Source organism: Branchiostoma belcheri, unplaced genomic scaffold (genome assembly GCF_001625305.1).
Source record: "Branchiostoma belcheri isolate BF01 breed outbred unplaced genomic scaffold, Haploidv18h27 scaffold69, whole genome shotgun sequence".
Taxonomy (NCBI): Eukaryota; Metazoa; Chordata; class Leptocardii; order Amphioxiformes; family Branchiostomatidae; genus Branchiostoma; species Branchiostoma belcheri.
In genome coordinates, this window is record NW_017804342.1 from 649,572 (window position 1) to 674,004 (window position 24,433).

The 24,433-nt window shown below is 44.6% G+C and overlaps 2 protein-coding genes across 3 annotated transcripts; both read right to left on the minus strand.

Annotated features, from left to right (window-relative positions):
- Positions 1 to 24: 24 nt before the first annotated feature.
- Positions 25 to 16,652, minus strand: LOC109484190 (WAP four-disulfide core domain protein 1-like). 2 transcript variants are annotated; one of them, XM_019787425.1, is made up of 10 exons: positions 16,130 to 16,651; positions 7,617 to 7,841; positions 7,237 to 7,438; positions 6,805 to 6,846; positions 5,981 to 6,022; positions 5,513 to 5,650; positions 3,990 to 4,046; positions 2,036 to 2,099; positions 838 to 884; positions 25 to 425 (listed from the first exon to the last, which is right to left on the minus strand). In XM_019787425.1, exons 1-10 carry the CDS (start codon positions 16,295 to 16,297, stop codon positions 343 to 345), a joined length of 1,068 nt encoding a protein of 355 aa, XP_019642984.1. In that variant the 5' UTR covers positions 16,298 to 16,651; the 3' UTR covers positions 25 to 342. The 2 variants fall into 2 exon arrangements, with proteins under 2 accessions (XP_019642984.1, XP_019642985.1); XM_019787426.1 differs by lacking the exon at positions 2,036 to 2,099 and having other exon boundaries at positions 162 to 425; positions 16,130 to 16,652.
- Positions 16,653 to 21,529: 4,877 nt separating this feature from the next.
- On the minus strand, positions 21,530 to 24,208 carry LOC109484102 (D(1) dopamine receptor-like). The gene is made up of 4 exons (XM_019787324.1): positions 24,023 to 24,208; positions 23,422 to 23,520; positions 22,740 to 22,888; positions 21,530 to 22,481 (listed from the first exon to the last, which is right to left on the minus strand). The coding sequence occupies exons 1-4, from the start codon at positions 24,206 to 24,208 to the stop codon at positions 21,530 to 21,532; spliced, it is 1,386 nt and encodes a 461-aa protein (XP_019642883.1).
- Between the last annotated feature and the right edge of the window lie 225 nt (positions 24,209 to 24,433).

Sequence of the window (24,433 nt, forward strand, 5' to 3'; positions counted from 1 at the left end):
AATAAAAAAAAAGAATTTATTTTGTTAATGTGTACACTCTTGATTTTGTTGACCCGTCTGATGTTCATGCTTTTTGAAGGACGATCACATCCTACCCCTTTATTTTAATCAATTACAGTGTATTATATACCAATGCCTTTATCAACCTCTCTGTCTATGATGAAATGTGAACATGCATAAGGAGATGATCAGAAATAGTCCAAAGGTTAAGATAAATCAGAAAATAAAACATTTAAACCACATTTCAGGGCCAAATGTAGAATGTGAGGATCAATGGCAAGCTGCCCTCTGAACTTGTAAAGTTAATTTCTGTGTATTTGTTATATTTCTGGTCTATATGAATCAGACAGTCTCTGCTCCTGAGCTGGGCACCTCTCCTACACTGTAGTCTAACTCATCAGCATCCAGCCAGCCTGCAAAGGTCTCTGCAAGACAAGATTCAGACATTATGTACCAGTAGTCTCCAAGCAAATCCTTCAATGGCAAAGTAGTATCCATTGGCCAGAGGAGTGCCCCTTCCTCTGGCCAATGGATACTGCCTTGGCACCGTAAGATCTGCTTGGAGATGTAATTCCGTGGCAAAAGGGTTATGTTTTCTCACTTGTTGCTATGAACTATAGTTGTGCTAAGCAACTACATGTTTCCTATGTCCATAAAATTTATTTTTGTAAGGACGTCCAACTTCAAGTCAATTTTCAGCAATGACTACTCAAAAAAGGTAATGAAAAGTCAATTTTTTTTTACTTCTTCTTTAGCTTTGAAATTGTGTGTTGTATGCAATCTGTTTCCACCTGGACTGTTCTGGACAGGTGTGAATGTTGCCTGGATGGTACTTACCTACATTGTCTGCCACCACACAGGTAACTCCTCCGTTTCTGCATTTGCTGCAACACAAGTACCACAGGTAAGAATGGTACGAAATTCTCCTTTGCTTGCCTTACATTGTGTATAAAGAACTCTGATACTCAAGAATTCCTAGCACTGCTCTAACCATTATATATATATATGATAGTACTAGTTATGTTCTGTAGATCTTTTGGCAAAGCCCTATGCAAGGGTATCATGTCCAATGGTTAGAAAGTATCAAACTGAGAATAAAACAACAAATATGGAACATAGGCTATTTAACATCTTAGGAAAGATCAGGACAATCTCTTAAGACTTGCATCTTGCTTTCACATCTTAAAACTCCCCCTTCTGTGAGAGGTGAATAACATTTTATAGGGTGGCTTCTCTACATAAGTTCAAAATCAGAACCAGCTGAAGAAGGCATCAGGAGTAACCTTGGTTGGAGAAACGAGAGCACAGGGAAACAGGTGTGGATTTTATTTGTGTGAACTAATTAGATACAAGCAGGAATGCCTGCAGCATCGTTAAGGTAACTAGTTACACTTTCACTTGTACATCACTCTATGAAGCATTGAGTGGGGTTGGGAAGGTGCATGTAGCTATGGTGGACAACAGTTTCTCATCATATCATAATACAACAGTTTCATGTATGTAGACAAATCCTCAAAACCTGTTCTAAATCAGCCCTACAGTTCTGCTCCAAGTCACACACTGTTCACATCCTGGTCAGCAAACCTCATTGCAGAGAGGATGAAAGAGACTCAGGCAGCCAAAGTAGGTTTGGTAACTTTTAACCTTCGAATTCAAATATGGTCTGCTCTCTTAATTCTTACTCAAACGCATTCATATGTATGGTCAGACAGGAGTCTAAATCCCTCTTGCTATAAAATTGCAACATGATGTAACCCAACACAAGCTACCATGGCCATAGACGTCTGGTTCAGGTCACTGACCGTAATGGTTTGGAGAAGAAGAGGAAACAGAGCAAAAACAATGTTTTCCTTTGATAAACATAACTAGGCTACAAGCCTTTGATTTCAACCAATGCAGGGTTTACAGAGTACCATGAGATACTGTATTACTACAATATCAACATAAATAATATAGAAACTTGGTATTAAAATGCAATGAAGAAGATTGCTGTGAGATGACACTGGTGATCAAAGTGCAGTTAGGTCTGACTTACCAAATGTGTGTGTTGAAACTGAAGAGCTGTTTGTTTCGGTAAGTCTGTCCTTCCACCATGCAACCTATGACGGTGGGTTAGAGAGTTTACCTAGAGTCAGTACGTGCAGAGAGAGAGAGAGAGAGAGATGTTGGGAAAGGGTTCTTGTATCGTGGGCAACCTTGAAATATTTTATCTGGCCAATATTTCAGTAAATCCCTAAGCCCTTGTCACACATTCAGGACTTGCCCTGAACACCAGCCGACCTTTTTAAACAAATCAGAAAGAATTTGAGTTAAATTTGAGCCAAATTAGGTGTTCTGGTGTTCCGAACACCAGCCAGCCATTATCAAACATCCCAGACGATCCCTGAATATTTGAAACATTTTGAACATTTGGCTGACACTGCTTAATACATGTCATGTAGTAGCCCACCAGGCCCTCATAAAGGTAGTTGAGAAGTTACTGAAACATCAGCCAAGTAAAATGTCATCAAGGTTTTGATGTACTTAAGAACCCTACTTTCCCATGATTCACCACCCAGATGAAGCTATGTTAGCCTGGGTACCATCCTGCAGGTTAGTTTACGCCCGCTCCAATAGCCGCTCAGAGGGGGCATACATGTACACGTACATGTAACTAACCAGGATGGTGCCCAGGCTAAAGCTACATTTGTACTTATAGAAGAGAGAGAAATTGTTGTTACACAGTGATGTAAAAAGACAAGAAGATGCACATGGATCAAGAGAGATGTTGGAAAATGATCGAAAATGACGAGAAAAAAATCCATGAAAAAGTATACCTGTTAAAGGGTTTTGGCAACAATGGCGCATGTTGTATAAAAGGAACAACATCTCTTAACGACTAGTCCTAAGAGATATTCTTCAGTACGGTACTCAATCTGAGTTCAAGTACACAAATGTACATAAAGAAACCCTTTGATCGATGAAGAGAGCATCAAAGTTCAGCCAGAATGACCTCATACTCTATGATAGAACCATGAGCTCTGCTCTGTAGCCATATTCCTGGTCTATGGCTGTTCTGGTCGTAGTAAGATCATTGGTAAGGCCATTTGGAAAACATACACACGGCAAACGTAAATACAGATCAGAGAGGGGGCAAATTTCAAGGCGCTATCGTGCCCTACCCTGTCCCTCAGAGGCCGTATTTACGATCGTCAGGTGGGGTTGGAATTGAAACCATTCCAAGGCATTTAGCCTTCAACTTAACTTCCCACCATTGACTCTGTGGTTTCTACGACATGTTAAACCGCTCAGTGTACAAAATACTTCCACCTCATGATGTCTAGGGGAAAATGTTGTTTCCTGTTTCAGTCCTGAACAAATTAGGCCCGGCATGTAGGGATTATCTTTTTAGTGATCCAACTTAGACAAAGTAAAACCTGCATGAGGACACTTATATTTTCAATGTCAATGTTGGAAAACCGATTGTACAACGTTTCATCACTTTGTGTCAGTCTGTAAAATCATGGAGCTAGAAAAGCTCGATCAGTTCGAAAAAAGTTTCTGCTAGAGTCGGTCGGGGAACAGGAAACACAACTTTTTTCCTGGACATGAAAATGTTGTGGAGTAGCAAATTTGTCTTTTGAATTACCTTTAGAGTTTGACAAAATCCCGGACTTAGGAAAAGATGGGACTGATTGACTATTCCACTGTACGTATAATCTTCCTTCTACATGTACTAAGGAGCTCGCTTTGATCTACAGCAGCGGTTTCTTACTTTTCTGTTGTGGTATGAAGTAGTCTTCACCAGACTCCGTTTCAGGCTGAATAAATTGTAGAAAGCGGCTAAGTAAATATAAAAAAGGAATGTAAAGTTCTGTCCAGGGGCCAGTTGTTAGGCAGATTTCAACAATTAATTCAGTATGCAAAGGAGTCTGGTGAAGACTAGCATCTAAACGTCGTAGGTAAAGAGCGGAGACAAGTTTACAACATGACCGGTTGAAGGACCTCACCTTTCCCGTCTTCTGTCGGGCCTGAGCGCAGACGGAACTGGCGTGGACTTTCGTCATCTGGGTAGAGGGAAAAGTAATATAATTCAGAACACAATTGCTTTATATTAATATTATGTGGATGAGTATTGAGAAAAAGTTTGTAGTGTTGCAGTGTAAATAGTAGTCAACTTCTTGGACGTACAATCATCTAATCATTTTGTGAGTGTCGGGGGCTCTCACTCTGTTATTTCACTACACAAACACGGGCAAGTCACATACACGAACACACAACCACACAAAAACTTGCAACAAGAAGAGCAGATGAGAAAGATCAAGGAGGTTAAATACAACCTCCTTGGAAAGATATTGTTAACCGTTCACTTCCCAAGGGATTCAGAAAAGCGCGGGAACGTGACAGACATAGCTCTTAATGGTTTAGACAATTATAGGATTTTATAAGATTGGTTTCGTGCTGATCATGAGTGATAGGACTGATATCCTGCACGAGTTGTATATGGTTGGAAGTTAACTAGATAATATCAGGAAGATTAATTTAAGGAACATATTGGCGTTGGAAGTAAAGATTTTCAGATTATGTTTGATTAAGCATTTGAAGAATTAAATTTTCTAAAGAGAGAGCTCGATAAGTTAAGTTTATATATGTACAATGTTAAAAGTAATTTGGACTTGTTGGCATGCGATTATACTTGCACGCACAACAAGAACAGAAGAAACACAAATTCGGCGAAATTTACCGTCAGATTCGTTTTCGCTTCCTTCCTCGTCTCCTAGTCGAACAGAAACAACATAGTCATAATTTAAATAGCAAAGAAAAATTCATATTCCTCATGCAATTCGATAAACCGTGTATTACAAGCTCCATGTGTTCTTACATCTCAAAGATGTTAGGATCGTTTTTTTCACCGTTATGTTCAGATTTACGTGTATCTAGTGGAAGCACATGGCACATGAATAAGCCACGAACAACAAGGACATGATGATGTTACAAGTACAGTACACAACACACAGGACCTACTGTTCCATTCCAAAAATACACAAAAACACATCTTTTCTGGAAAACTGATTTCGGTATAGTCTAGACTGTGCTTTGCTTTCCCTTTTGTTTCTTAATTATAGTGTAGAGCTTGAAGCAAAGTTATATGACTAGTTCTTGTCCGTCGACATGAGAAATATGCCCTTTTCTCATCTTCGGGAATTTTTTTCGAACGCAAACCACAATTCGTGACTATGATACAGAATATTCTGAATTGGCACACTAGTGGAGAGCATATAGCCTCTACCAGGCTTCGGGAGGCGGCTGGAAAGAGTAGAAATATGCCAAATAGACAGATGATACGTCAGGGAAGTTGGTCCACAGTTTGCTGCTCCCGAACTATTCTCTTAGTACGGACCAACTCCCCTGGCATATCATCTGTCTATTTGGCCAATTAATACTCTTTCCTCCCGGATTTAATCCTGGTATACATAGAGGCTAGAGAGCCTAAACAAACAAACCACAGAAATGTTTTACTATGTACTAGTACCTTGTCCCTTGATGCAGACGCCAGCGTTCGGTATATCACTGGTAGGGTCTCCCTGGTTGGTGATGTGACAGACGTACCCGTGAGGACACTCTAACAACAGTTCGTTAGGGGAGGCGGTGGTCGTGCTACACGTCTCAACTAGAGAACAGGACGGTGAGATTGGAAACAAGAAATTCATATATACGCTTTTGAAACAAGAATTCGGAGATCTCATACGTACATGAAAAATTAAGACCCTTTGTAATTGTTCTTTTAAATATGTCTCGTATGATCATTGCCATTGGAGTCTGATACTCAGAACTTTCTAACTTTGATTCGTGAATTGACTTGAAATGTAGGATTTGTAAATGGGAAAACCACCCTAACACATATCTGTCGACAAAGACTCCGATCGGGATCTCTGCCGTTAGAATCGCCGTGTCTACCAGATCGGAGTCTCTCTCTCATATGTATGGGTAGTGTAATTACCTCCCATAACTTCCTCTGGTTCTGCCACGAGCCACGCATAACCTGTAATACAATAAAGGGAAATGAAGAGAAAATTCACAAATTGTCAAATATTTATATACTCAACATTTCCTGCCAAATCTCAAGGGACTCTTAAAACACGGGACCTCCGGCTTTACGTCCCATCCGAGAGGACGTCCCTAACCGAAGCTAGGTACTCATCTCCACCTGAGTCAAGTTAGGAAACAGGTGAAAAGTGTCTTTCCCAAGGACACAACGGTGGGTCCTGCCATGGATTCGAACCCAGAACCTTTAGATTATGAATCAACAACCCGAACCACAAGACCACATTGCACCCCTGATTATAATTTGTGCCCTGGACGCCTGAGATGTTTAGATAGGTGTGATAACAAGACCCGATGTCAGGCCGCGGGCATGAGAACACATCAGGTGGTCTGGAGTACGCAGACCTCAGACGACCTGTCGGATGTTATCTTGACCACCCCAAGGCTGCTCATAACGAAGCAGGCAGGGGATAGTCTACTGGAGGTTTGCACCCAACGCGATTTCAGGGCAGCAAAAACTGAATTTTTCTGGTCGTAAGTGGAATCAACTCAATCCCATAGCATACTGATATCTGTGACTGTGAGGCAAAAATGTGATGTTGCTGCATGACGGGAAACGGCTGGTTGTTTTGCATGCTATTTTAAACGCCTCAGGGATGAAATGATGACGAAAATGTGCTAGGAAATGGCAATATAATGAATATTATCCAGATTTTTTTTTGTTTTGCTATGTGTGGCAGGGCCCGGGGTTTTACAAAGACGTAAACTGGAGTTTCCTACCTGCACTTCTCTGTGGACTCGGCTGTTCCAACCAGTCCAGCACTGGGAATGAAAACAAGAAGACAACAGTCAGTCAGGGCAAAGCTAACAGAGCAAATATCAATCTTCTCAGATTGCAGAATTTAAATAAGATATCCATGAATACTCTCCAAGCAGAGGTTTGGGTTTGGGTTTATAGGCTTATTTTTGGCGTGTTTTTAGTTTTTCACGCCAAAAATAAGCCAAAACCCAAACCTCTGCTTGGAGAGTTATCCGTGAAAGCAAAATAAAAGACGTCTCTTGGAGAATGTTCAAACATCCTAATCATCGTATAGAGTTTCGGCTGACGAAATGACCAACAAGCCAACCAAGCAGTCGGTCATCAGTTTCAGTGTATCTATTCTTTATTGTATTATTTACTTTCTAGTTGTGCAAACAAACAAACAAGCAGACCTGCTGGCGGCGGCACGGCGTCGAGACAGGTGAACACACAGCCGTTAAAGCAGCACCTCCTCTCCGCGCCGCACTCCGAGTCCGACACGCACTTGGTCTGCTGACACACCCTCCGCCGGAGCCTGTTCACCGTCAGCGGCGGCGGACACCTGTACTCGTCCCCGCCCGCCTCCACCGGCTCCCCCTGACCGTCCCCGGACACCTGTTTTTAAATGAATGAAATTAATCTTTCCTATTCAACCTGCAGACATACATTTTGTATCACTCTGAATTTTGTTTAATTTACTATGAATTATAGTAAATTGAACAAAATTCAGAAAGTGAATTTACTGAGTATAGCTCCGCGAAGTTTTGATATTTGCATTGGAGATTATCCGTACCTTTCGCGTCGGTCCGTCCACGACCTTCCGGTGGCCCTCTGCCGGATCGGGGAAGCGGGCGTCGTCTGGATACACGGCCTTCCTATGGAGCAGTCTGTGTCTCTGGGACTCCGGCTCCGCGCGGAGGTAGGGCCGACTGGGTTTAACCCTCCTGTGCTGGGGACGGCTCCTGACAGGGTGGGAGTCTTGGCTGTGCGTTGGTCTGTGCTCTTCCCGGGGTCTGACCTGCAATCAACCACGGGAAAGTTTTATAATTTTGATCATACGGTATGCATGCCTGTATCTAGGCCGCTGGTCTAGCCCGTGTTACGTTCTCCGTCAATTTATCTCCGTCATATCGCCTTTTCTAGATTAAAAAACTTTGATGATATTCTCTCTCTCTCTCTCTCTCTCTCTGTCTCTCCTCTCTCTCTCTGCCAGTCCAAAAAAACTTTGACCTAAGTATGCAAATTACTGTATTCTGGCCCTCTTTATTTTAATTATCTTAATCTAATCAGATCGTTCAGCAGTGCCAGGGCCGTGTGCGGTGTCAACTTTGACTCACATTTAACTCAAATTTGATTTGATTCACATAGAAAGGTGGGCGTGGCCTAAATCTGACACGGTGAATCGGTTGGTTGGTGGTCGGGGAAGGTTCTGAATGTGTGACGGGCTTAACACCTGAGACCACGGAGAAAGAACCAGCTAGCGACACACAAGTCTGGAGCAAAACGGGCGACCCGAAAAAAGGCTCCCAGCACGTGGTCGTCGCCACGTTCCCTCAGCGACAGAAAAGGGACCTGAAACCTCCACGCTCCATTTAAACTTGACTTTCAGCCCATTGTTGGAGTGCTGAAAGGTTAGCCAGTGACGAATCTGTCTGTCTGCTTGTGAAGTTAAGAACTGTGTCTCTTCTCTTCCAAGTTTGGGCTGGACGGCCCGCTTTGAACACAGAGCCAACGCTATGTGTACGTCCAGCTCTAAAAGGTAATCGCTTCCCACCTAAGTTCAGTAATGTGTGGGTGTCCGAAGCGTCTAACATCTAAATTCCACCGGTGTCTGTGAGTGCCCTGGCGGTGTCCGCTTGTCTTGGAGACCACGCTCCGGGAATGGCTCACTTACTCTCTAATGGGAGGCGGTCGCCTGCCTTCCTCCCGAGTGGTAGAAAAGACATCAAACGGGAAGTGTCGGGGTCAAGGCACCATGCCCCCTTCTCTCACACTCACGGCGTACACAAACTTGAACCATTTAGACGCCGGTGGTTTTGAAGAAACGTGATATACCCAGTGATGAAGCCTTGGATTGAAACTAGTTCACGTGTGTTTATCACAATTCAAGAAGTTTGTGCTGTCAGCTGCCCCCCTTTTCTGTTTGAGTACCGGTGTTCTACATTCCCTGCCAGTCTGTGTGTGACTTGTCTGACCCGGTCCCGCCAAATTCTGTACAAGATTGATCACTAGAACACCGCCCTGAAGGACTTCTGTAGCGTACATCACACATGTGAATGGAGACTTCCATATATCACTCTTTTCAAATGTGTTAAAAGTGCCCGACAAACACATTACTGTGGACGAGCTTGTGGAAGGTCTGGGTGATTTCTAAGTCAGTGGTCTTCCTACAGGCGTATCAGATTCAAGCCATTTATTTTCTCCATAAAGCTGTTCTTTGATGACCCTCTTAAGAAGAATCATCATGATTTCACGAGCATTTCCAACGACTGTGGCTACGCTCTTCGATTCCCAGCAGTCTGTACATGGCCTGATCGTACGGATAGTTACCTTGGAAACGGGTCCTTTAAGACCGTATGAAACCTAATGGGTTGCAAACTTCCAACACTGGTTCAAATAGGGAGAATCTATGAGTGTTTGGCCACCGTAGAGTTCATTTACCCGCTTTGGAGACATTAACCCTCCCGTGGACTGACTCTCGTGACCAATTACTAGTAGTTCCCTTTTTTGCCGAATTCTACGATCCGATCTGTACCCCCGTAGGAAGGCCTGGTGGAGGCTTGTAACCGTGGACCTGAATCGTAAAGAGAGCTGTACTTGGAACGTGGAATTTGCTGAAATCGTTAAACACGGCAACAGAAGCAACTGTTTCCCCCGAAGAAGCGGAACAACAAGTAAAGTGGACAGATGTCACGCCAGTGGCAAGACTTTCAATTCACCGACATTTTAAGACCTGGAGGGACGGCAAGGGACATTTCGTTATGGACCGTGTATGAGGTTAAAGGCATCCAGTGCAGTTTTTAGGGCTTAGAAACCAGGTTTTTTCAAGTTAATATTCTAGTCACTTATCTATATACTAAGCTGAAACAACGTAACACTGTCCCAATATATATCACCATTCATGGAGCAAAAATGCCCCAAATTCTGACGAAAACCGGTTACTGGAAGGACCTCAGGATTGATTTTTAGGGTACCACCCAGGAAATAAAGGACTCGTCTTGGGGCTTGTTTCTGCAGTTTCAAATATCTAAAGTACGAAATACTGATTCAAATGTGCTAATGTGGGATAGTATGTGTCAATATCATACAGGATGCCTTATGCAGAATATTTCTAGTTTTGCCGCCCAAAAATTGCATGAAATGTTTTGGCGGCAATACACTTCAAGAGTAGGAAGAGGTACTCAATCAATGAGTCATTATATGATGTCTTTAACTGTTAGGTGTTTTATTATTACCGTTCACGTCTAAACGAGAAAGCACAGCTGGCTACTCTAGGGTAGTTTTTGCTGACTGCAACGTACTCGATAAATCGCCGCCACCCCTCCCCCACTCCGGCTTGTCACTCGACAGCTCGCGAAAGTAAATGTTAACGAACAAAGAAGTTCCACCTATCCAAGCAGCGCGTCTCCAACAGAAGGCCCGGGCGGATAAAGGAGCGGCCTTGTCGGACGACAGAAGCACTCCTGACGGGTTGTCATGGCAACGGGGATTAATGGTCGACGGAAGTGACCCGGGAACGAGAGGCGGTCGTCTCGTCGTCCAGGTGCTACTCTTTTTTGGTAGGAAAAATTCTTTGAGGTCCGACAGTTGACCTGGATACGTAGTAAAACTGTGCGTGTCCTTTCTTAGAGTTGAAGCCCACAGAAGGTGGAATACTGGTCCAGTAAAGCCATAACCAGTCCTTTTGTTGACAGTTTGTATTTTATGTACCGTTAACGTTGTTTAAAGGTAGTATGCAACAAACTATTTTGGATACTATTAAATAATGGTACATAAACTTAAGGCAAAAGCGCCTAGGGACAGTGTTTCGCGCATCATGGACTTTGAGCCTACCTAGTTCCAAGTGGCCATTATGCAGTGTGGAGTGTGCTTCTATATACCCTATAAACAGACCCATTGGTTGCCAAAGGTGGTACTGGTAGTAGACGGTTTTTGTATAACCACTTGTTTCTCGAGGAATTCAAAGTGTTTCGAAGTTGTGTCAGCAGTGTACGGGGTTCAAATTTGTCTCAAATTTAACTCAAAGATTCCTATAGAACTGCATATATAAATCTGGTATGACTGCTTCCGAACTTCAGCCAAACTTGGTTGGTCTGTGATCGGGAAAAGGTTTTAATGTGTGATAGGGCTTTAAGGCAGCGCTGAGGGATACTTGTGCCCCCCCCCCCCACCTTCTGTCGGTTTCCGCCACTAATATCTGCCTCCTGCCCTGCGAGAACTTACTTGCAACCTAAAACTGGCAACGTGACAATTCTAGGTAACCTTCACCCAAACATAGGGTACTTTGACAATGCTCAAGGTCTTGACCTCTAGAGGGACTTTACAGATATAGTACAAGGGGAAAGGATAGGCTTAAGGCAAGCTAGTGCTAGCAGAACTCCTTACACCTGCATCTTAACATTAAACCAACATCCATGTTGTAAAAACAAACTTGTCATTCTGTTCTTTACGATCCCCAGAAGGAATTCTACATGACGGTACAACTTTATTTTGGCCGAGGGCCATAAAATCACCAACAACCGTCCTCTCTATGTAAAATATAGACCCTTTATTTACCAATCAAGAGCTGCCAACCGAGCGTTCGACAGTCACACCCGTCACAATGCCCGCATCCTAATAGACCAGATTACTACCAGATTAGCAGTCTGTATTTGATAAGCCCATTTGTCCATATTCATTAGAACTAAGTGACCGAGATACGAGTAGCGTTGTTAAAACGTAGTAGCTGGATAGCTGGTTATATATAAAAGAAAAGTCGCCTAATGCAATACAACTAGTACGTAATCTAGAAATCCAGAGCTAGACATCCACCCTCCTATGTTCGTAATCGTAGAGACACGATCCAGTACGTGCACACGGCGGCAGCAGGTGAAACATCAGAGTCATCTCCAAGCAGATCTTTTTGGTGGCTGCAAAGACAGTATCAAATTGGCCAGGCAGTATAGTTGGCTGGCGAAAAAATATACCAACTAGAAAGGTTGCAAATGCATAATATTTACCTTCGCATATTGTCTGCTCTGTTAATTCTTCACTCAAACACATTCATATATACAGTGCAAAGAGTCTAACTCTCTCCTGCTATAAAATTGCAACATGATGTAACCCAACACCAGTGACAGACGTTTGGTTCAGGTCATTGACCTTATTTGTTTGAAGAGGAAGAAGGGGAAGAAGAAACGGAGCAAGAACAATCTATCATAGTTTTCCTGCTGCGAAGGTAAAAACGCATAAAACACGTCAAATTAAGCCGAAGCCCCAACCTCTGCTTGGATAGTAACATGAGAGACTGCGGGCTGACAAATAAGATGTCACAAAACTCCCGGCTTTCATCGCCGGTCACGACTCGCAGACGACCTACAGCACCATGACGTCACCTCAGGTGCGCGCCGTACAAATGTCGTCTGCACTGAACTAGACCCAAGGCAAACACAGCGGTAATCCTGGGTGGGTGGGGGCCAGTTAGACTGTTTCCGGGGCCTACAGGCTAGTTTCTCGGCTCCAGGGCCAACATGCCCCAACTCGGAGATTAGACCACAGCCCCCCTCAGTTAGGCCCTGATTCACACTAACTCTGGGCCTAGCGTGCTAATTTGGTCTGACATCTAGGCTAGTGGGGAGGTAGCCTGGGTGCCAGACTGTAGAACTTACACAGGCCAGTTCCTCGACTCCAGGGCCAACATGCCCCAAGGAAATTATATTAAAGACAACATATTATACCACAGCCTCCCTCAGTTACATTCTGATTCCTCACTGACTAGGGCCTAGCGTGCTATGATCTGCTATGTGAGCATCTAGGCTTGTGGGGAAGGGACCCTTGCTTCGGGGGCACACCTCGTCCTTGACAACCGACAAATGTGGAAACAAACAATTACATACCTGTCAGGGCGTTATAAATCGTAACGGGGAAAACCAGTAGGCGTGATAAGATGTAACATGAGTCGTCCGAATGTGGCCTCCGGAACACGGCCGAAATCCCCCAACCATGGTCGGGAGACGATCGGGAGCAAGGTCGGCTGTGGTTGGCTGGTGTTCGTCGAGGTCGGCTTATGTTCGGCTGCGCCAACCGAATGTTTCAAAATGTTTTAAAGCACTGGTGTAGACGGGAGGTTCGGCCATGATTGGCCGGTGGTTGGTTGGTGTTCTGGTCTAGGTCAGCAGTAGTCCGGGCGTGCCTGGGAGTCAATTTGACTCAAATGTAACTCAAAGTCGATTTTATTCGCTTGTTTTGTATCGCAGGCTTGTTCTATCTCTTCATCTGGGTGGTACCCAAAATAACTAGACGCCTCACGTAGCTTCCATTGGGGCTATTTCAAACAATTCTAATGATGAAATGATGCCAAAGTGCTTAGAAATGGCAGTTAATGTCAATATCAATATCTTCATCCAGAATTTTTAATTTTTATTTCGCCGCCTGGAAATTGTATCGGATGCCTTTAAGTCATTAATAACTTGGTCCTCCCCAGAATGAAATACAGCGTTGAGTGAATGTTGAGCTGTGTTTTCGCCCGTCATGCTGACCCACAGTGGCGTGAATGTGTTAGAAGCGTGACCTCAGCATGGTTGGAATGGCAACACAACTATATATAACCGCCCGGGCTGTGTATAACGATCCGGAAAGGTTGACGGGGTCTACAACAATATATATTTCAGGGACATAAGAAACCTCCAATTATTGTACGTGCAATTCTTCCTTTCGCACACTTCACACTTGAATATACTTGTCGCCACATCATATTATACTGACATCCACGTATCATTGCGTATATAAATGTTCAATTTAAGCTCTGATCAGCAACGATAGTATGGCCTGGGTGCCATCCTATGTGTATATCGGGGCTCCCATACTTTAGGGAGTGAGTATAGGAGCCCCGGTATACAAATACTGAAATAGGATGACACACGGGTTAGCTAGAATTAAGGGAACTACTAATTAAGGTTATTAAGGGAACTACCATCCAATGGAGAAAAGAATCCTAAAAAGAAAAGGATTAGACTAATCGGATGCCATTTCGCTCGTGACAAACGTTCCAAACATCAATTCGCTACGCTCCTATGTTGAATCCCAAGTGCCCACCGATAGCGCTTTGCTTACATTCCCGTCCAAACGCAATCACAGTTCGGGGAGGTACAGGTCTCTAATTAGCTTCCTTTTTGTTTTGACTTGCGGGACAGGCAAACCCTCCGAGCCGTTGTAAAATGATGGAACAGCGTTTTAAATAGTCGGCACATGGTGACACAGTCACGTCAAGCACTGCCAAATATTAGCTCTGGGAGAGTAAACCTGCCCGGCTATTCACACAGATGTCACAGATAGCGACGTGCAAAGATTGCTTAAAAGACAGCCAATGTAAGAAAGTAATTTCAGGGGGTAAAACTGGATTCTCAAACTTCAAAGTCAATTTTCTGGTCATATTCTTTTGAATCAATTCTATCCCAGAGCATACCGCGGCTGATATCTTTGAGGTTAAAATGCGATGTCGTGACGGAAAACGGTTGCTTGTTTTGTATCGTAGGCTGGTTCGAACTACTTACGGGCGGTACCCAAAAAAATAAAGAGACGCCTCATGTAGCTGTTTGGGGAAACTTCAAGCGCTTTTCAAGTATGAAAGGATGAAAAAATGTACTAAGAAATGGCAGTAAATGTCAATATCAGATTCCCTCATCCAGAATATTTTTGCTGCCCTCAAATTGCATTGGACGTCTTTTAAAAATTAAGCTCACTACTCAGTGATTCTTGCAAGCCTGTTGCAAATGACAGCCCATATCTTCACCTCATGTGGGGATTAAAGAATGGAATACGGAATGAAAATGTTATTTGATCTCTGAGGAGCCCAGATATCTCTGAGGAAGCACATTCTTATCTTAGCGCCTTCCTTGAGATCTCCCTCGCAGATAAAAGTCGTTCTTATCTTTAAGACTTAGATCTTAGCGTATCTAAGGCGATGTGTACTGTAGGCTCCGTGAGTGAAACAACCCAAAATCACAAAGGCTTAACAAGGAATCCAAAGACACAACTGCCATTATATGTACTAGGGCAACCAAGAAGCAATCTTCAGCGGACTAGAAGAAGTACACAATCATATCGAATGATATCTAGACTTGGGATCTGGGAGGTTTGTTTGTTTTCGCGTGTTAGGAGATCAGCGGTCCTTTGGAGGGAGGACAGACCTGCGAAAAGTGTCGTCTGTCATCCTGTCAAATAACACCCACCCATGTCAATCGGGCGAGAAAGAACAATAACAGGCACAAGCACGCCGATGTTTGTTTGTTTGTGTGTGTGTGTGTGTGTAATCTTCAAGCAGATGCGAGGTTTAGGTTCCGTCTCTGATCATGACGTTACAGTTTTTTACGTTTATAGACGTTACACACATGAGAACTTGGCTGTCCTGGACCAAACAATCAACGTTCCCATTACATTTCTGATCTGTTCTCGGTGCCTACATTTACTTACAGGTTACTGACCCGGTTCAAACTGTTGTTTGTAATGAACCTCCGAAATTTTCTCTGCTGGACTTCATGATCACGTACTGAGTCTTATTATCGTAGGGTCACGTAGGGTCACATTGACGTCTTCTTCTGACCACAATATAAGGTTATTCCTGAAGAGGGAAGTTCCTGAGTGGAATAGTATACGGTGGTTGTGCCTTCCGCTGTATGTATGATTTGCTTCAATAGATATTATGACGTTATCAATGTAAATCGGGGGGCTGCAAACGTGGGGTTGGTAGAACAGAGCTGTCATAATTGTATGCTCTCTATCATAGATCATGAAAATACAGAGATCGACCAGCATGGTTCTGTGGACATTTAAACAGACGACAAATGTCATAATGCTGCACTATTTCTGTGCTAATAATGATAGTAATAGAACATTGTATACCCATTATACGTATCTGTATAGCCGGTATAACTGCCCTTCGGTGTAACACACCAGTTTATTAATAACACACAGTATCCATTTGTAACACAGCAGCTTAAATCTGTATCTGTAACACACTATCGGCCAGATATCGCTTAGGGCACCTTTAACACACCAGATTATTCCCCTAGCGGCATAACACTGACAGGTGCATTATCAGGACGTTACCTCTTTTCTCGCCTGCTGCCCGTGCCCGTCCGGCCGTCTCCTGTGCTGAGCGGAAACCGTGGACATGAGGATGAGTACTCCCAGGAGAATCAGACACCACCGGGGTGAGGGGACGCACATCCCCGCTCCCCTGGCCGGACGACTCGCCGGCGGCACTGCTGCGGGCATCCCTGGCGGAATTCTCGGTCTACACGGACACTCCAGAGTACTTGAGATAAGGCGCTAGAGTTTGAGTGTTTCGCTGACGAGACCGACTACATGACCTAGTTCCAGACCCCGCGTAGAGCGCGGACGGGCGACCGGCTCCGTGCCTGCGGTCGGTTCTGGTAGCTTGTCGCCGCACGCAGAGTGTCGGGCCGTCCTTAGGTTTCTCCACTCCTCGCCCGGTACCTCCCCGCGGCTGAACTCCGTTATAATCCCCGTGACGACGAGCCTCCCGTGCCGCGTCCTCTCCAATAGGCACCCGGCAAGGCTTCTGTGTCATGTGAGCTACTCAAACACGTGCCCGCTATTTGCCTGGGTGTTTCACTGACGTCCAGATACGGGACTGCGCCGGGGAACTTCGACCTCGTCACTGTGGTTACGAAACAAGTGGGACAAAATTATCCCTTTACGGCGCTAGAAGAGACGGGAGAAGGTTAAACGGGTGGCGCCTTTTTTGTCAACGGCTCGTGTGTCATTTGTCTAGCCTGTAACAGGCTTCGCGAAGCGACTGGAAAGAGAAGAAATTGCCCAAACAGACGGATAACATACCAGGACAGTTGGTCCGCAAAAGAACATATTTGCAGCTCCTAACTGTACTCGCGGACCAACTCCCTTGGCATGCTATCTGTCTATTTGGACATCAATTCCTACTCTTTCCAGTCACTTCCCGAAGCCTGATAGAGGCTACCGTCCAATGGTATCTCCTACGTTTGTACTCTGTCTTGGGCTCCCTTGGAAATCAGTGAGGCTTTTCGGCTAAAGGGACTGCCTACATGCACCGAAGATAAATAAAGTACTTTGGTACGTTCTGATCATGACATAGAATGACAAATGATGTCCCCGTACGACTATTACGTTCACTAACTCCCAAGGGACCAACAGCGTCGACTAGCGATTCAAAATATCATTGCAAAATTGGGCGGTGCTGATCGCGAAATCTTTAATTTTGACAAATGAGGCTGCAATTGAAGCAGTCGTCGTTGGGTGGCATTATTGATTCTCTACAATCATGTCATGTACCTACTAGTTATTTGTCGCTCCGGGCGTTTCAGTGGGTTCCCGCGCCAATCATGCTAGAGCCGATAACGGTTGAAAAATAAGGAAATTGTGGCCTGGTTAAAACTCACCACAGGATGTGCTATAAAAAGGCCATTTCCTCCGCCGCACACGACAAAAACATATGGTTCATAATCACGGTACGTCTATGTCCTGGGGCGTCTTTATATATAAATAGATAGATAGCCTTTCTTGTACATCTGTGCCCTATCGGGCTGTGTACAGGAATAGAAATGCAAAAGTTGTATAACTAACTATAATAGTGCACTTTGCACGTCGAAGTAGTTTTATCTGTGCATCCCAGAAAATTGCAGCTAAAATGAACATAGACACATCTTCAAAGATTTACATAGAAAGGAATCCACACATATAATATATTCAAGACAAGACTGTTACAAAGAGGGGCGTTTATCCAAGACCAATCGAAAGGTAACGTTAAAAACAAGAACGTTTGTATATAGGCCAATTATTCTTCCTATCTGGCTGAATTTTATTGTTTTTGAACCCGCGGTGTTACTCTGCTCAAGGAGGGTCAAAATGTCTCTTTTTGAACCTCCTTGGTCTGCTGGAGACTAACAGGCTCTAGGATGCGGCAAGTATTCGATAGTGGTAACGACGAGTTACTATCAACTTACGAGCCTTAACCTCTAGCAGGCTTCAGAAGTGGTTGGAAAGACTAGATCTATAGAAATAGGCCAAATATACAGATACATGTAACATGCCAGGGGATCCGGAGTTAGTCCAATGTGCCGCTCCCGAACTAAGCGTGGACCAAGTCCCCTGGCATATCATCTGTCCAGTTGGCCAATTTCATCTCTTTCCAGCCTCTTCCCGGAGCCTGGTAGAGGCTAAATACGGCTATCCAATCCTATATAACGTCCTTGGCAGGTCGGATAGGCAGTAAAACGGGAAACGGAAATTGCCCCTCCCACCCACTCCTATTAGATTTCGCCAAGGTGGAAATCATATATCCGACATTCCACCAGCCATAGATGTGTTACTGAGGAAACTGAGGAAGTGTTACATCTCTAGTCCGCGTTACGCCGGCGTATTGTATTATTTTTTTGCTATCTATATCTATCTATTATGATTTCCCGTTCTTTATGTGGCCAGGTGTACTGGTGTCTTTTTTTTTTCACAAAATAAAAGATACCAGCACAAATAGAAAGCCGAAAAAAAAGACTAAAAACACGACGAAAATAAGCTTAAGACCCAAACCTCTGCTTGGAAAGTAGGCGTAGAGTGGATTCCAAGAAGGATGTAGGTGAGGACATTGGATTTAAAACTGGACGCGTCATTTATTCAGTCTTTATGCCTGATCCCCTAACAATTTATATAAGGATTCGACTCGACTGGATATATCGTGAGGGGAATACAGTTATTTTTCACAACTCTTTCTTTATTTTGAAAATTTCAAAAATATATTCAAAAGAAAACGTGGCGTGTATACAAGTAACACACATACATATGTAACAACAGAACTGAAACATAAAAGCAGGTAATAGAATATGATCTTAATAGAAAATAATGTAAGTACATGTACTATTATTAATAATAAAAAAACCTATCCGTCACAACATAACATGACAAAACAAAGTTCACCACTACTTCCCAATATCTTTATGGATCTTATTTTGTCGTTTTCGAAAGTAAGAAATATAAGAAATGATCAAAAGAATATACAGTGCAGTTATTACATAGCAACAATGGCTGCTGCATCTTAAGAGTCTTTTCAATATCCTTCGCCCTTGACTCTGACACGAACTGGAATTCAGATGTATTCCTCTCAGTATAACCTTGTTACACGGCTGTGAAGCCTGCGATTGTTCTGCCCTCCCACCGCCCCGGGGTCAAAACAAGGTGCAGGTTACCTGAGGTCACGCTGCGTGTACGTGTCTTATGAGATCTTTGTATTAACCTCTCAGGTGTTTGGTATGCCTTAACAGCTAATCTCCAAGCAGATCCCTTTCGGTGGCGAAAAGACAGTATCAAATTGGCCAGGCAGTATCAATTAGCCAGAGAGGGTCGCCGGCCACCGATGGTGGGATTAGTGACAAAAAATAAAAAGCTATAAAAAGCTAACGATCATTCCCCCACAACCTCTGATTGGAGAGTGCTAACAGCAGGGTAGCTGTAACAGGGCTACTCTCCAAGCAGGGGTTTGGGTTTTGGGTTATTTTGGGCGTATTTTTAGTTTTTTTTTATCGGAGTTTCTTTTTCGCACTTGAATTATGTTGGGGTTGGATGAAAAAAATTCCAGTGCAAAAAAGAAACCACGATAAAAAAAAAACTAAAAACACGCCAATTATAAACCAAAACCTACACCTACACTACAGGCCTACATGTATGTACTGGTACATATAGACTACAGGAGCACATTGGAATTACGTACGACGCCTGCGAAATGTAGTTTGGACAGAACGTCTCATTTAAGGCCGTATTCGGGTATTAAAAATGACATGCCGTCTATAGTTTTAGCATGTTGTGTCAGAAAAGATATCTCATGCAAAGGGTAAAATTCCTCTGCAACCATATTAAACCAAAGAATGAAAACCGTGAAAATACTGTTTTCGCGCAGGCACAGTACGTTCCAACATTCATGCAGCGAAACTAAAACCTCAAAGGGGCCAACCCTCTGGTGTAACACAGTGAAGTTGAGAAATGACTACTTTGATTCTATTTATATCTTCAATTCTAACATGACTACTATGATATACTGTGAATTATGCATCATGCTTTTACCTCCATGAAAATGGGGTGTGTTTGTGTGCCTGCCTGTCTGTGTTTCCGCATTTTGCGGTCAACATAACAGCTCTGGAGGGGTAGTGATGATATTTAATATGTTGGTCATAGGTCTTCAGAAGACGGCGGTCAAGGTCAAATTTGGGCCCCTGACGGTTTTCCTTGGTACTGCATGACAACTTGTTTTCATGTCTTATGTCCTAGACATGGCATCCACTGACTTATTGTACGTAACCTGGGAGCCATACCACCGTTGTTACCGCCGGCTCCCTGTTGTCGCTGCCCAACGCCCCCGGGCACAACATCGGGGCATGTTGAAGGATTAGAACCCATGACCTCTAGATTCTGGGCCTAACATCAACCGTTGCGCTACACAATCCCACACGAGAAGTCATGCCTCACACCAATCCATCAGCACCACAGAATACCCTCAGTAGGAAGACACAGACATATTGGGGTGAAAAGGTTCCGACAAGCCCAGCCTAAGAGCTGTCTGAAGGGCTTTGAAACTCCTACACTGTCTAAAACTTATCCGTTATGATAGATTGTAGCAGGCATGTTGTTTCACCCAGTGGCCCGTGCTGTGTGTTTTGACGAGGTCTGATTGTACGCGAAGGGCCGCATGAAGAGCCAATCTCAGCTGCAGTTGTGTTCTACATATGTAAAACATTCCCACAAGGATAAAATTGTCCGGATCGAGAAGAATTGATTCGGTTTGATCCGGCTTTAATCCGGCTCGATCTGGCTCCGATCCGGCTCGAAACCGAATCAAACCGAATCCATTCTGCTCGATCCGGACAAATTTAGATAGTCACCTCCATGATTACCCCGATGAAGATGACAGGCGGTCATTAAAACGAGTGGTTGTGAATATCTTCAAAACAAGTGGTTGTGAATAAAGAACTTTGCTATTCAAAACGTGAGTTGCTTTGAAACTTTATTGTTTATGCAAATGCGTGACATATAGATTATTATATATAATAATCATAAATATATAATCATATAGCCTGATAATATAACTCTTTAGTCTTGAACACGATTTACAAACATTCATTTACAAAGAACAAGGTAGTACCTCATGAAACCACTAAATCATACAAACACTAACTGTGAATAGTAAAGGTTTCTTCGATTCTTCCTATACTCAGATCATACAAATCGTACATTAAAATGAATACTTCACAGCATATAAACCACCAAGGAATACTCTGCACTGTATAAATTTATGAAACACATTTATATCACTTCAGATAGAACTGATTGTTGCGTGGTGTTAACTACACTAAATAAAGTCAAACGTATGTGTGACCACCTCTGACCTAATCTCCAAGCAGATATTTTAGTTGCTGCAAAGGCAGTATCAAATTGCCCAGGCAGTACAAAAAAGAGATCCCCATCCTAGACCTCTGCTTGGACAGTATGTGCTTGCAATGATTCTAGTTCGTGAAGGTTGGGAGGGGCGCTTGAGCACCGTGTGGTCACAGGGGCGACCGACGGGAACACGGATGTGGCCAGGAGGGGCCATTCGTCACTCACGGAGTCCACGACAGTGTGCGTGCTCGTCGGCTGTTTGGGGGTGGGTCCGCTTCTTCTTCTATCTCCCCGGCAACCAGACAGGATAGCGTTTTCCGCCTCCCGGACCGGATCGCTGTTTCCGCCAACCCGTTCTGAGGCAGATCTAGATGGCTGCGGTCTGCCCAGCTGCGCTCCTGCAGAATTCTCCGCGTCGACTCGCTTACAGAACGGGATGTGCTTCTTGAACGCGCGTTTGAAGTCCTTCATGAACAAGGGGTAGATGACGGGGTTCAGGGCGGAGTTCGTCCACCCCAGCCAGGTGAGAACTTCGAACACCTGCCCGGACACACAGTAGCAGAACGGCCGCACCACGTTGGCGATGAAGAACGGGAGCCAGGTGATCATGAACGCCCCCAGGATGATGCCAAGTGTCCGCATGGCCTTCAGAGACGTCACGCCTTTAGCTCTGTTGTTGCTGTCCTGTCCGTCGACGGTTTGCAGCTGGACGTTCAGAGCGGCCACCCGAGCGGCTTGTCGTTTGGCCTCGCGGAAAATCGTCCCGTAGGTGAACAGGATGGTCGTCATGGGGATGTAGAACGTCACGATTGAAGCCGTAAGGGCGAAGGTCTTGTTGGGGTCGAAGATGCACTGCGGGGTGGGGGTAAGGGAGGTGAGGTTGGTGAGGGTCGGGAAGCCGTCGTGCTCGTGTAGCCCGAGGCTGATGGGCGGAAATGACGTGAGGATGGAGAGGAGCCAGGCGGCGGCGATGAGGATGGCCACCCGGGTACCCGTCATGTACGTGCCGTGCTGCAGACTGTTGGTGATCTGTATGAACCTGGGTACGAGAAGGGAGGAAGAACGGATATTTTAATCCTCTGTCACACATTCAGGATGTTTCCCCGACCTTGTCCTCGAACATCAGCCGACCACGTCAGCAAACAAACAAACAAACAAACAAACAAACAAAAACATGTCGTGCTGATCTGCCTAGACAGGTTCAGGATGGAAGCGCTACACAGCATGACGCAAATAAACAATAAGCAAAAATGGCGTACTGACCTGTCCAGACAAACAAAAGACATTTCGTACCTACCTGTCTAGACTGATGGCGCAGAGGTTGAGGATAGAGGCGCTACAGAGCATAACGTCGAAGGACACCCAGACGGGACAGAAGGGCTGCGGGAAGATCCACTCCCCGTACAGATTGGTCAGGGCGGCCGGCGGCATCACCAGCGCGCCAACCTGCAGCAGAAACAAGATGGTCATGATTAAGCTCGTAAAGCCCCTGTCACACAGTAATTGCCAAGCAGACGTATGGCGGCAAAAGCGTTACGGTTAAAACTGGCTATCTAGAGACAGTCCTCAGCCGCCCTAGTCTGTAATCGTAACGTTTAGTCCCCTCGCCTGAGGACTCTCTAAATAGTCAGTTCTAACCGTAAGGCTTTTGCCGCCAGATATCTGCTTGGAGATTACTGTCGACGTCCATCCCATGCCAGTTAGTCTAACCTGTAGGCAATAAAACACGTGTATACGCATATAAAAGCTCCGCCCCAGGGGTGTCGCCAAAAAGACCATCGCCTAATTTCACAACAACGATTTACAATATTGTCGACTGTAAACGCTTGTTTTATTCCATAGTAAGCGGAAATGAACCCAGTTTCACGGCACTTCAGACACTTTCAATTTCCTCCATCAGTACATGACTCAGTCCCTGATGTAAGATTGCCATCGTCAATTCGCCTCATTTCCTCAACCATAATCCTCTTCACACTCACCAGCAGGTCGGAGACGCAGAGAGACACGATGAAGGTGTTGGTGCGGGTCTGCAGACTTCTGTGCTTGGCGACGACTAACAGGACTAGGCCGTTCCCTACCTGTAAGGTAAAACACACCTATGGGTACAAAATGTTCCAACATTCGGCCGAATAGTAGCCAACCTGGCCGAACACCAGCCGACTCAGTGTCTTGCAGGCCATTTATGTATACATTTTTAAAGCCTGGATCGTAATTGTATACCGTTAGAGCGAGTGCGGGAGCACATGCGAAAAACCCGTCCCCCTCATCTATCGCGAAAGTCAGTAATTATCCGGTTGTGACTCTTGTAGTCTTGCAGGGGCGATTCGCAGTGATTTCAGTGCCTCAAACTATGTGCGAGATATAATCAGGTGGATGTGTACATGTTCATAATATTTACTTACAATTTTAATCTCCGAGCAGATCCTACGGTGGCAAGACCGTATCCACTGACCAGAGGGGTGTCCATCAGCCACACTCCCCTGACCAATGGATACTGTCTTTCCACAAGCCGTAGGAGATTTGAGATTAGTACACTTTTTTGTCATGTCAAGAAAAGGCCCTGTTTGTCTCCTAACTCACCACAGTCAGTACAGCGATCAGGAACAGGACGGCGGCTGTGGCGATGGTGCCGGCGGTCGGTCCTGCAGCTGGCACCAGCGTGTCCGCATCTTCCAGCCCCGTCCCGTTGCCATAGGAACCGCTGGTCGTGACGTTGTCCACGAACACGTCCATGTCGTCTGCTGACGTCACGTCGTTCCATGTCATCGTGCCTGAACCGCAAAGACAAGAAATCCGAGGTTATTTTATTACCTCCATGAAAAATGGAGGTATTGTTTTTGGCGGCGTCTGTCTGTGTGTCTGTGTGTGTGTGTGTCTGTGTGTCTGTGTGTGTTTCCGCAACTTTGTAGTCAGCATAACTTCATAACACCTTTATGGATTGTGATGATATTTGGTATGCTGATAAGTCTTTGGAAGACAAAGGTCAAGGTC

Excerpts from the sequence above, each read along its gene's own strand:
- LOC109484190 (XM_019787425.1), bottom strand. The coding sequence starts at position 16,297 with ATGCCCGCAGCAGTGCCGCCGGCGAGTCGTCCGGCCAGGGGAGCGGGG. Across the intron at positions 7,842-16,129 it reads GGCAGCAGGCGAGAAAAGAG|GTCAGACCCCGGGAAGAGCA; the intron begins GTAACGTCCTGA and ends GGTTGATTGCAG. Across the intron at positions 2,100-3,989 it reads CCCGACAGAAGACGGGAAAG|GTTGCATGGTGGAAGGACAG; the intron begins GTGAGGTCCTTC and ends CCACCGTCATAG.
- LOC109484102 (XM_019787324.1), bottom strand. The coding sequence starts at position 24,208 with ATGACATGGAACGACGTGACGTCAGCAGACGACATGGACGTGTTCGTG. Across the intron at positions 22,889-23,421 it reads TCTGCGTCTCCGACCTGCTG|GTTGGCGCGCTGGTGATGCC; the intron begins GTGAGTGTGAAG and ends TTTCTGCTGCAG. Across the intron at positions 22,482-22,739 it reads TGCGCCATCAGTCTAGACAG|GTTCATACAGATCACCAACA; the intron begins GTAGGTACGAAA and ends TCTCGTACCCAG.